The sequence below is a fragment of the Megalopta genalis genome, chromosome 2, assembly GCF_051020955.1.
Source record: "Megalopta genalis isolate 19385.01 chromosome 2, iyMegGena1_principal, whole genome shotgun sequence".
Lineage (NCBI taxonomy): Eukaryota > Metazoa > Arthropoda > Insecta > Hymenoptera > Halictidae > Megalopta > Megalopta genalis.
Window position 1 is genome coordinate 7,346,971 of NC_135014.1, and position 12,785 is coordinate 7,359,755.

At 36.0% G+C, this 12,785-nt stretch overlaps 2 protein-coding genes across 2 annotated transcripts; both read right to left on the reverse strand.

The window, feature by feature from the left end:
• Positions 1–3,044: 3,044 nt before the first annotated feature.
• On the reverse strand, positions 3,045–6,439 carry LOC117218313 (pancreatic triacylglycerol lipase-like). Its single transcript, XM_033466612.2, has 4 exons — positions 6,379–6,439; positions 5,791–6,096; positions 5,399–5,641; positions 3,045–4,249 (listed from the first exon to the last, which is right to left on the reverse strand). Exons 1-4 carry the CDS (start codon positions 6,425–6,427, stop codon positions 3,846–3,848), a joined length of 1,002 nt encoding a protein of 333 aa, XP_033322503.2. The 5' UTR covers positions 6,428–6,439; the 3' UTR covers positions 3,045–3,845.
• Positions 6,440–9,369: 2,930 nt separating this feature from the next.
• On the reverse strand, positions 9,370–12,575 carry LOC117218311 (pancreatic triacylglycerol lipase). Its single transcript, XM_033466610.2, has 4 exons — positions 12,469–12,575; positions 11,894–12,214; positions 10,224–10,466; positions 9,370–9,898 (listed from the first exon to the last, which is right to left on the reverse strand). Exons 1-4 carry the CDS (start codon positions 12,506–12,508, stop codon positions 9,471–9,473), a joined length of 1,032 nt encoding a protein of 343 aa, XP_033322501.2. The 5' UTR covers positions 12,509–12,575; the 3' UTR covers positions 9,370–9,470.
• Positions 12,576–12,785: the final 210 nt, after the last annotated feature.

A 12,785-nucleotide genomic window follows, 5' to 3' on the forward strand; every position in this document is an offset into this window, starting at 1 on the left:
ATTTCGAAACGAGTGGTGACCGGTTAGCAATTCAGATAATTTCGTGACTAATTGGAGGTCAACGGGACGAAGGAAACGATCGATCGATCTGACCGGAGAGACAGCTCCTTTGTTCACGAATCAAGACGATCGACGTTTTCACGAACTACGATTCGCGGAAATCATTTTGATTCTATGGATTGTAGGCAAAGGTTGCCAATGTACAACCACTTAAAAAAATTTTAAGTGCTTGCGAATATTTGCGATGATCTTTTAAGCAGATATCGTTGTATTGGGTCGGCAACTAAGTAATTGCCGATTTCAGTTATAGATGTCTCTCACTCCCATTGTTATGATATCCGTAAATGTTATGTTATAAAATTATTATTATTATTATTATTATTATGTTATTTTTTATTATCCGTGAATGTTAGCAACTGGACAAATTGAATGCAGCGGCCAAGGGAAAGCGACCAGAATTGGTCAATCGTAAAGGTGTCATTTTCCAGCAGGACAATGCTAGGCCGCACACGTCTTTGTCCACCCGGCAAAAATTGATGGATATTGGTTGGGAATCGATGTTACACCCACCATATAGCTCTGATCTCGCGCCATCGGATTACCACTCATTTCGATCCCTGGACAACTCCCTTCGTGGTAAAACTTTTAATGATGATGACGTTGTAAAATCTCACTTAACTCAGTTTTTGGCCGAAAAGGATCAGACCTTCTACGAGCGTGGAATTTTCATGTTGTCAGAGAGATGGCAAAAGGTCATCGAACAAAATGGAAAATATATATTACAGATTAAACTTCATTCCAAGTAAAAAGAAATTTTTATTTCGTTGAACAAATCGGCAATTACTTAGTTGCCAACCCAATATATCAACGTCATTTCATTATTAGAATAGATACCCGGCTTCATTTAACACTAGATTTGCGGAACCCATCAAAATGACGGGTCACTAATTTTTTAATTTGCGATTATTCGTATCGTAATGATACATTTATGAGTTATTTATTCAATTTATGTGTTACTTACGGCAAATGATACAGTAACACTTGTTAGAAATCAGAATAAATGTCTTATTGTTACTTTTGTAAACTAATATAAAATAGCTGTTTTTTGAGCTCCGTAAATCTAGTGTTAATGAAACTATTTGTATAATTGTACAGTAAATTCTCTCCAATTGTCCCGCAGCTTGTGAACAAAAATAGACAATTTGGGAAGAGGAGATGCAATATTTTCTTGTTTATAATTGTTGACAATCGGCAAATATAAAAATGAACCACTAAGCTTGAATAATGATATCTCCTCTTCCTAAATTATCTATTCTTGTTTACAAAGTGAAGGAAAATTAGGGAGAATTTACAGTATTCATTGCTAGTAATAACATGTTAATACTAAACCTGTCGATCTCGAGAAATGATTTAATCAGCATCAAATGAAACAGCATAAAATGATCTTGAACGATCTTCAAAGATCAAAGTGTCATAAGTCGATGAATTGATCTTGAAATGCACAATCCGTTTACATAAACAAACTGTGCAGTTCCATTAAAAGAAGCAAGGCCACCTTAAAAACTCGGAAGCACATGCACCCAGCAAATATTTGCTACCATTACAGGGTGTTCCTTTCGAAACAGGTTGAGGTTCATTTGAAATATTTTTTGAAACGAACTATATAGTGTGAGTGCGTTACTTGAAATGGGACACCCTGTATATAAAATCCAAACATTAAAAAATTGTTAAATATCTTCGTTAAATAATGAGCATTCTCAAAAAAACTCGGGCAGGTGTTCACTTAAATTTGTCTTTAGAATCATCACAAAAAGTTTCATTAAAATTGGCGACCTCATAGGTGTGACCTCTACATTATCGTAGAATATAGGTTATGTCAACGTGTTTTTGTAAAGTTCCCTTGTACCGTACGAATAAAATTATTATTCATTATCATCATATTTATCATTATATATATATAATAATTATTATTATTATCATTAACAATAATATATAAAACGTTATGAAATATATTACAAAAGATAGGACTGAGAATAAAATTAATTCTTTAAAAAATGTATGCAAAGACATTTTACCGGTAACTCCTCTATAGCTCATTTGAAGGTCAATATGTTGTACACAGTTCTAATAATGTTTTCATTAGGTATGACGTTACACAGATCAGAAATACTTCGATTAACCTTGAAGTATGTCCTCGAGTAGAATTTTCTTTACCACGTTGCTCGACTGACAGACATTTCTTTATTTACACATTTTTTGGTATCATTACAAACTACGGAAACATTTCAAACGAAAATGTTCGATAACACCCTATGTAATCGCAGGAGTTAGATTTTTGTTTTTTTTTGACAAAAGTGCGCAGATAAAACGCAAGTACATCCGAGAAACCTCGGATGGCCTTCGTAACAGTTTCTATTTAGTTAAATAAAAGAGATATAGTCATCCATAATAGTCGTCCCTAGCTTATCGATGACCATTACGTCATTGACATCCTGTAAAGTCATTGACATCCTTCCGCGTGCGGAAGAGTTAGCTTTTGCAGTTCCCCGTCGACCTGGTTTCTCACGGTCAGAGGTTGTCACAAAACGAGTTTCCGCAAGGGTATAAAAACGAGGAGTGGTTATTAAATATACCTCGAAGGGTGACCAGAGGAAACGTGTCTGTTACCTCCGCGTTAATCGTACCCGGCATTACCCCCTGCCCACGTGTTTCTCTCGCCGACCAGAATGTCTTTAGACCCATGATGATTCGCCGAACATTTTTTGGAGATTTAGGACTCAAACCACGTGTTGAAAGGATTCCCCATTAAATGGTCTCAAACTTACTTAATCGCTGTTTCATTAATTTCTCCATAGATGAAATTAATGGCACCAGAACTGAACGTGCTATTACTGAGATTTCTCGAATTCACCATTGCTTCATGTACCAGAAAGTTAATGTATAAAAAGAACTACAATCATAGAACCATTGCATTCTGAAGACAACGTGATAACAAGAATTCGTCAAAAATTCTGAGGGGAAAATTAATTGAAGTTACATTAGGATTGACTTCAATGCGTTTATTGCTTTACATGGATGAAATAGTAGATCGATAGGTATTTACAAAATCTACATTGGCTTAATTAGAGAACTAGGAATTACGCGAAAACATTGTCTCGATATGGATCTTCAGTAAAAGTCGAAATAGTGATCCGTATTAAACTTGGCAAGACGCAAACTTATCTAAATATAAACGTGTACACTTTAATGTAACTATATGTACAACTTATTCACCTAAAAAATCGCTAAAATCGACATGTTTTTGTACGCTATGTATAAACATCTTACCACACGGTACGATATATGTTTTACAATTTTGTCAATAGAGTTTTATCTCGAACAAAAATGCATTCGGAGTTGAAAAGTGCTGTGATACACATTGTCATAGGACTAATCTGCAGATAGTTTTCCTATTGAATACGTGTAAAAGTTCACTCTACACATCCACTCTCGCATCATTGTCAGGCACATAACTGTTACTATCAGATTCATAAGTACTGTTTTCTCCATCCCTTACCAAAAGTAGTTTAACGCTAGATTTACGGAGCACAAAACACAGCCGTTTTATATTACTTTACAAAAGTAACAATAAGACATTTATTCTGATTTTGAACAAGTGTTATTGCAACATTTGCCGTAAGTAACATATAAACTGAATAAATACCTCATAAATGTATCTTTACGATATGGATAATCGTAAATGAAAAAATCAGCGACCCGTCATTTTGACGGGTTCCGCAAATCTAGTGCTAAAAGGAGATTATTTTTGTTCCTTTCACAAGTCGTCGAAGAATCAGCAAGTCACCTTAAATACTGCCCATTGCGAACGGAGTTTTCTTGTTCGTTCGCAAGAAATACGTTCCCTTGATTTTACGGTTTAAACGCAGACCTCCCATTAAAGTCTTACCGTTCGAGTTGCACGTACCCTTCAAGAAATTAACGTAGCTGTCGCATTTCACCGCCTCGAAGCCCTTATTGCTGTTGATAGACTCCGCGAAATACTCGTACGATCGCGAGTGCGAGCAGGTGTTGGTGATGCAGCCAGACTGTATGGCGCCGCCGTTGGGATAGAAGTCGATGTCCCCGATTGCTTTTTCGAAACCAAACACAGCCGCGTTCGAGTGGATCACTGCCACGTATTTTGCATCGTCGCGAGAAACCCTGGCGCCCTTGATAGCTGACTGGAATTCTGGTAGAGCTGGGTCCAAAGCTGCAAACAGATCGAGCGTGATGTTTCTTAACGATGGAACTAAATTGCTTTATTGCAACGGCGAAATTGTATTTGCTGAAACTTCATCTGTTGATTAATAAATAATTTAACCTTGAATTCAAATTAAATTATAATTGAACCTTGTTATTTTGAGTCTGTGAATTTTTTATGCAAGTTTCCAGATGCAGAAGATATTTTAGGAAGAAAATATTATATATTTTATATAGTATATATATAATATATAAAAATACTAGTAGTATATATATATATTATATATGTAGTATATACTATATAAAATATAATTTATAATATAATATAATAATATAATATAATATATAATATAATATAATATAATATAATATAATAATATAATATAATATAATATAATATATAATATAATATAATATAATATAATAATATAATATAATATAATATAATAATATAATATATAATATTATATAAAATAGTGCAGAATTAAATTAACATATCTACTGCACTTTCTGTTTGGTGTTTACTTTAAAATATTGGAAATATAACAATTAAGAGAAATATAAAATTGTGGGGCACGGGTATGTAGAGAAAAATAATGGTCGTTATCTTATGCAATCAATATCGTATTAGTGGCAAATGTGGTTGTGCAAATTGGAGGAAATATATGAAGAACATACAACATTAAAGAACAAACAATACGATAAGAAAGAGTTGATATTGGATGAGGAAATATGAAAAGTGTTGGTCTTTGGAAAGAGAGGAGACGATATCGGTGAATGGAATGGAAGTGAAAATATGAAGCATAAGTGTATGCGAGTGTATGCGAAAGAAAGAAGGATAATATTAGGTTGGCCGATAAGTCAATGCGTTTCAAAAATGAGGTGATTCATGTTTTACACGAATATTTATTGCATCCTTTTGCAAACTTAGTTATCAGAATAATTCAGTATTCTAAAATCCTTTAACCAACATCAAACATTAAATATTCAACTAACATTTTATTTATTATAGAGCAGAGCTGATAAAAGCTGTCTGTAGAATGTCCAAGCAAAACGACGACCGTTCTACCGAGCAGTCAAAACGTTAATTATGCGATCCTTTCAAGCTCGAAATTAAAAAGAAAAACTGATTGATGCAACATCAATGTGCACGACTTACCTACAACATATTCAACTCGACCTTTGGCATAATAGGCTGACAATCCGGCGACATGGCCACCAAGAGAATGACCGACCAAGGTCAGTTGCGATAAATCCATTCCTTGCGACTGAAGAAAATCGATCATGGAGGCACTGTATTGACCCACCATCACAACGCGTTTAGTTGCCCATATGTATGGCCTAAGTGTTATTGTGCTCCAGTCAATCGCGATGACGTTGTAGTCACCGTGCTGGAGGTAAGCTGTGAACGATAAAAATGAGTCGGACTTCTCATTATTAATGACAAACCATGTTACGCTACATATACTAACTACATATAAGTGTTATCAAACGGTAAAACTGTCAAACGACTGCCAGACGAAGCTGACAGTTCATAAATTATGTGCGTACCGTCGCGAATCAATCGAAACGCGCTGCTGCTTTCCGAGTTTATCCATCCGTGTGTGACCATCATTGTCGGTTTCTTTGGATCGAAGTGGCTCTTCTTCAACGCGTCAACGTCGTTAAGAATCAACTTCTGACTTTTCGTCGGATTAGCTTTCGTATAAAGATAGAAGAAGACACGATTATACAAATCCTTTCTCGTTTCTTCCTCGGATTCGTCATAAGTGTCTACGTTCATTTGATCACTTATCACAGGTACTTCATTTTTAGGAAGATCTATCTCGCCTTCGATCTCATTTGAGATCGCGGCACCTGTAAAACATGGCACAATTTTTATACCAGAAACCTTTTTGCTAAAAAGGTAAGCTTTCTTTTCCATTTACGCGTGACTGAATTCTTATTTCTTATAATTCTTTATTTCTTGCTGGTACAGTTGCAAGCGATTGATATAAATGCGATATATTCTACGGATTTTAAAGGAGACATTAATATCACGATAATCGGTGAATGAGAATGATTGTAGCTGAAAATAGAGAAATACGAAGAAAGCAGTGTTTTATATTTGGCTTCTATTAAAACATCGTAAGGATTTACCATAGACGCCGCAGACAAGCAGTAAACTAACCAGAGCGTATGCCTTCATGTTTGACTCGACTTTCCTGGTGGCAACGACTCGTGATTCCTTTATAAAGCCATCAATCGATATGATTGATATCGTTCAACGATAAGATAAAGATTACGTCTTCACATCGTTCGTTGCAGCCAGATTAAAATGCGATCAAGGAAAGATGGATAGTTGTGTTAGATAGAGATCAAGTATGGTTCCTTTTGTTCTCTGTACTATTTAGAAGTATCGAGATTAATGCGCGATAAAGACGTGTTTAAGAATAATCGTTTCGGTTATATTAAAAATCCTCTGCTTAATTATTGCCATCAGTAACAAATGCGATCAAGAAAAAATGGATAATTGAATTATGATGCAGCGGATTAAGTATCAAAATGTCTGCAGCTTTCAAGTATGCCATTGTCACAAGATAGATAATACGTTATCTATAATAGAGAATAATATTTCGTCTATGATAAAAGTCTTCTATTTCCACCGGTTTTTCAGTATTCCTCGTACAAAGTTCAAGCAATCCTTTTATTTTTAACTCAGACATTTTTGAGGAATTTAAAAATGTTCCTTTAGAATTCAGTCAACGAATCACCTTTTATCATAGACTATGAAGAAGATTAGATCCACGTGGCAGTCAGGTGACAACAATTAGTAACACCGGAATCCTTTGGGCCACGGTTTCTACCCTCCTTCGATGGTGACAATTTCCCAACTGGCAATTTTCACTTGGCAATACGCACGAGTGCAATGCAAATATGGTGAAATTCTGTAAAATGTCTGCCGCGGTGGATACGTTTTCCGATGACCGGCATTCAAGTGGATTCGAAGGGGATCGTTCGTCCCAGTGATCGCTGAATGAACAGAGACGTATTCTTTCCTTCGATTACGATGTCTTCATAGTAGACGTACTTCGTCTGTAAGTTCGACTATTGCGATCTTTCAACGCAGAATTTATTTTGACAATATCATACATGTAAAGATCCTCTTGCATTAGGTATTTACCGATCACATCGATAGATATATTATACTTGCAAAATTTAATTCGTTCCATTATTTATCTGGAAAATTGTCCAATGTAAATGAACATTTTGGTTTTCCACTAATGCCTTTAATTTAAATAAATAATAATAAATCATTTTTAAATAAAGGTATTGAAATGGTAAACGTCAGGTTGGACTGCTCAAAGTACTTCAATTGTATTCTTCTCTAAATATTTATGCGCTAAAATCAATTAACTAGCGACCAAAATTAAGTCTAATCAATATTATAAAAAAAATACGAAAGTGGTTAGGGTTTGTGAAAATTCCGATTGTATAGTTCATCGAAAAAAGAGTAATGTCAGGTAAAATGAGGTTAGAATAAAAGCGGAGTGTAGGTAAAAGGTGCACATGCATGAGAGAATGACATTGAAACTTTAATAATTGTTTGAACATTTTCCAAGGAATAATGCCCTCATCTATATGGCCACAGAATTATTGAAAAGTGTGATGCGAGTAATTAGCATATCGTTCGCGAAAACTAATTCCGTGCAAGTGGTCATAACGAGCGAGGGATTTATTCAATTTATGTGTTACTTACGGCAAATGATACAGTAACACTTGTTAAAAATCAGAATAAATGTCTTATTGTTACTTTTGTAAACTAATATAAAATAGCTGTTTTTTGCGCTCCGTAAATCTAGTGATAATGAAACTATTTGTATAATTGTACAGTAAATTCTCTCTATCTGTCCCGCAGCTTGTGAACAAAAATAGACAATTTGGGAAGAGGAGACGCAACATTTTCTTTTTTATAATTGATGCAAATGCATCGGAGAATGACATTGAAACTTTAATAATTGTTTGAGCATTTTCCAAGGAATAATGCCCTAATCTGTATGGCCACAGAATTATTGAAAAGTGTGATGCGAGTAATTAGCGTATCGTTCGCGAAAACTAATTCCGTGCAAGTGGTCATAACGAGCGAGGGATTTATTCAATTTATGTGTTACTTACGGCAAATGATACAGTAACACTTGTTAAAAATCAGAATAAATGTCTTATTGTTACTTTTGTAAACTAATATAAAATAGCTGTTTTTTGCGCTCTGTAAATCTAGTGCGCTCCGTAAATCTCCAACTGTCCCGCAGCTTGTGAACAAAAATAAACAATTTGGGAAGAGGAGATGCAACATTTTCTTTTTTATAATTGATGCAAATGCATCGGAGAATGACATTGAAACTTTAATAATTGTTTGAACATTTTCCAAGGAATAATGCCCTAATCTATATGGCCACAGAATTATTGAAAAGTGTGATGCGAGTAATTAGCGTATCGTTCGCGAAAACTAATTCCGTGCAAGTGGTCATAACGAGCGAGGGATTTAGATTACTGGCGGCCGAGTTATCTGTGAGTCGATCAGTTGAAAAACCAGCTGCTGGTGATAGACAGTTTAGGAGAGAAAACAACATTAATTGTTTTCCGGCAGGACGACCGGTCGGAAATTGAACAGGCGGTTGATCGATAAACAATTTTATTGCGTCGGGATACATTACTTCATATTTCACGGTGTATCTTCGTTTTCGAATTGACGTGAACCTCCCGGAACTCATGAAACATCGAGCAAAAGATATTACGCATAAAATCGCGGCTGATAATCGAATACCAGAAAACCATACCGACAGCAGATTCGCGAGTATATTTTTCCTATTACATCTTCATACCTGTTTGACGTATCTTATACCGTTGTTTTTTTACCGTGATTTTTATCTTCTGACGGACGTTATCTTAGATTAATTAGATACTTTTAATTAACTGCGACACTTTAATCCGGGATTAATCAAACTTGAACGAGTTCTTATTGTAGTTGAAATACGCGTGTTCCTTAAACATTATCATTTTTTCGTAGTGTAATTTCATTGGACGATTAAAACATGAAATTAGGTTATCTACTTTATAATTAAAGAATTTGGTAATCATAAAGTCAGTTGCTTATATGTTTGGTATATTGCCACGAATTTTTATTAAATTTACAATAGAAATCGACGATTGTGTACCTGCTAGTAAAATCGGTAAAACACTAAACGATGCCGTCAGCTTGGGGGCAAGCGAGTGCCAAATGAATTCTCCTTAGCGAAAGGGGAATATTCGTTCGTGTCGAAAAAGTATACTCCCTTGGCATCATTATTAGGATTCGGACCTCCCAAGAAAACCTTATCATTCGAATTGCATGCACCCTGGCGGAAATCAGAATAGGTGGGGCATTTCACTGCTTCGAAGCCCACTTTGCTGTTGATGGACTCCGCGAAATACTTGTAGGCCCGCAGGTGCGAACAGGTGTTGCTTTTGCAGCCAGCTTGTAGACCACCGCCATTGGGATAGAAGTCGACGTCCCCAATCGCTTTTTCGAAACCAAAAACACCTCCATTCGTGTGTACCACTTCCACGTACTTCGCATCATTCCGAGCACATCTTTCACCTGATGCAGTCAGCGCGAAGTGTGGCAGAGCTGGATCCAAAGCTGTAAAAAAACGAATTTTCAAGTTTTCCAAAATCATTGGAGATTACACCGTGCTAATGAACTAAAATGATTCCGACTTTCAGTACTTTATTTTGCAGATTTCATTGAATTTTTTCAAACGAATGTTTTATATAAATAAGCGTACAATTTTTATACGAATAATAGCAAAAGTGTTCGTTTTAATTGAATCTTGATAAGTGCATTTTTCTGCTGCTAATATAATGCATCATATAATGCAAAGGAAACCTTGGAAAGAGTGTTCTCATGAATGGTAACATTTGGAGAATGAAGAATAGTAGATACAAAATCAGTATGCACGACTTACCGACAACACGGTCCACCTTGCCTTTAGCATAACGAGCCGACAGTCCGGCTACGTGACCACCAAGACAGTGACCGATTATGGCTACACGTGATAAATCCAATCCTTGTGTTTGAAGAAAATCGATGAAGGATGAGCAGTATTTGCCCACCACTAGAACACGATTACTAACCTTTACATACGGACCGAATGATATTTTAGACCAGTCGATCCCAATGATATTGTAATCACCATGCTTCAAATAAGCTATAAGAACCGAGAGAAATTAGAGATTTTAAATATTCCAGCTCATTACATAGGTCTATCTATTATGTTGGCAGGAAAGTAATTTCGGTATTTCAATGTGAAATAAAATTCAATTACTCCTATATAAGAAACGAACTTTAATCAGTCAAATATTTTCCATTCCGTTCGATGACCTTTTGTTATCTTTCTGGTAACTTCATGATTCCGCGTTCATAAAACTTCTGGTCCTTATCAGGAAAAAACTCAATCAAGTACGATTTGTGGCTATCGTCATTATATATATATTAAAATTTGTATCATTTAAAAAGTTTTGTAAACTTCGAAACAAATGATAATCCGTTGGTGCAAGGTCCGGGCTGTATGGAGGATGCGACATCGCTTCTCAACCAAGCTCCAATAATTTTGTACGTGAAGATGTTTGAGGCCTCGCATTGACGTGGTGGAACACGATTCCTTTGCGATTTACCAATTCTGGCCTTTTCACTTTGATTGCTTCCTCCAATTTCATAAGTTGTTTGCAGTAAACATCTGAGTTGATTGTTTGGTTGCTTGGTAGCAGCTCAAAATACACAACACCTTTATAGTCCTATCAAATTAACAGCATGAACTTTTTCTGATGCGATTCAGCTTTCGATATGATTTATGCTGTGTTCATCACGCTTGGACCATGACCTTTTTCGATTAATGTTATTGTAAACGATGCATTTTCCATCACCAGTGATAATTCGTTTCAAGAAAGAGTCGATTGTATTACGTTTAAAATAATAATACTGATTCGTTGTGTTAAGTGAATTTCTTTCAATTCATGCGGAATCCAAACATCGAGCTTCTTAACAAGTCCAAGACATTTTACGTGATATTCAATTGTTGTGTGTGATGCATTTAACCTTTTTACAATCTCTCGTACAGTTATATGACGATTCGATTAAATTATGGCTTTAATTTTGTTATCGTCAACTTCGGAAGGTCGACCAGAACGTTGGTCACTTTTAAGTGAAAAATCTTCAGAACGAAATTTTTTGAACCAATTCTGACAGGTGCGTTCTGTTAAGCAATCGACGCCATAAACTTCGCATATCTCTTTGTGAACCTCCGCCGCTTTCTTGCCTTCATGAAAATAAGAAAGTAAAATGTGTCGAAAATGTTCATTTTTGCACTCCATGTTAAAGTCGACAGCAAACTATCAGTTGTGGACCGAACTACACGGAATTTGTTTCTATAGTAACCTAAACGTGTCAACTACCAAAGCTGAAGGCAAAAAAATTATAACCTTAACAAAAGAATGACAATGCAAACATACCGCTATCTATTGATGCAAACCGAAATTACTTTCTTGCCAACCCAATAGTACAACTGTTTTGAGAAATTGCATTCTATTTAACTGTTCGTTTGACAAATCAAATTGGCAGGTTATAGAATGTTCTTACCATCTCTAATCAAAGAGACCGCGTCATCTTTCACAGTGTTTATCCATCCATGTGTGAGAAATTTCGTAGGTCTGCTAAAATTGAAATTGCTGCCCTTCAGTGCGTCGACATCACCGACATACAGTTGTTGTCCATCGGTCGGGTTAGCTTTGGTATAAAGGTAGAAGGAGATCTGTTTACGCAAATCCTTCTTTTTCTCCTCCCAGGTTTCATCGGAAGTAGCTTCGTTTACTTGGTTAGCCACTAATTTATCTCCGGGATCAAGATCGTTTTTTTCGTTTTCGATCAGCGTTTCCAAGTCTGTGCCTAATATTCCAAGACCTTTAAAAGATGAATCTGTTTTATCTATTGAACCGGTCCGGGAACTGAAGGGTATGACGAAATGTGCAGATAAAACGCGAAGCAGTGAAACGAACGGAACGGCTTGCTTGGCAAAATGATTCGGAAAAGACAGGCTTCACGGGAACTCTTGCAACTGATGCTAAGAATTTCTGTTCGGTTATTCGCAACAAACTTCTGAATTGCACCGCGGATAATTGTTGAGCCAATCGCGACTGAAAGTCACAGGAACTTACCGCTGATCAGCAGGAAACCGAGCTGTACGAACGCCTTCATGTTTGATTCTGGATTTGGTGATCTCTTTATATATATATATTTCGGAATTCGGAGAACGGGAGGAGGAGATAAATACAGAAAACAGAACATGTGGAGTTGAAACCAGATTGAGACTGGGAACGAAATAAGGTAAGCAAAAAACATTGCAGATACGAAAATAAACGACATTTAGAGTGTACGAAGGAATTGTACGGAGGTAGGAAAGGAGAGGGCAGAAGAAGTGGAAGAAAGAGTGAATACACTAGAAACGTGAAACACGAATATATTATCTCTACGA

What these genes read in the sequence shown, in the direction of transcription:
- LOC117218313 (XM_033466612.2), bottom strand. Translation starts at nt 6,427, where the DNA reads ATGAAGGCATACGCTCTGGTTAGTTTACTGCTTGTCTGCGGCGTCTAT. An exon ending in GTTTCGATTGATTCGCGACG is followed by an intron (nt 5,642 to 5,790) that starts GTACGCACATAA and finishes TATCGTTCACAG; the next exon opens with CTTACCTCCAGCACGGTGAC. An exon ending in TCGAGTTGAATATGTTGTAG is followed by an intron (nt 4,250 to 5,398) that starts GTAAGTCGTGCA and finishes ATCTGTTTGCAG; the next exon opens with CTTTGGACCCAGCTCTACCA.
- LOC117218311 (XM_033466610.2), bottom strand. Translation starts at nt 12,508, where the DNA reads ATGAAGGCGTTCGTACAGCTCGGTTTCCTGCTGATCAGCG. An exon ending in CGGTTTCCTGCTGATCAGCG is followed by an intron (nt 12,215 to 12,468) that starts GTAAGTTCCTGT and finishes CATCTTTTAAAG; the next exon opens with GTCTTGGAATATTAGGCACA. An exon ending in GGTCTCTTTGATTAGAGATG is followed by an intron (nt 10,467 to 11,893) that starts GTAAGAACATTC and finishes CGGTTCTTATAG; the next exon opens with CTTATTTGAAGCATGGTGAT.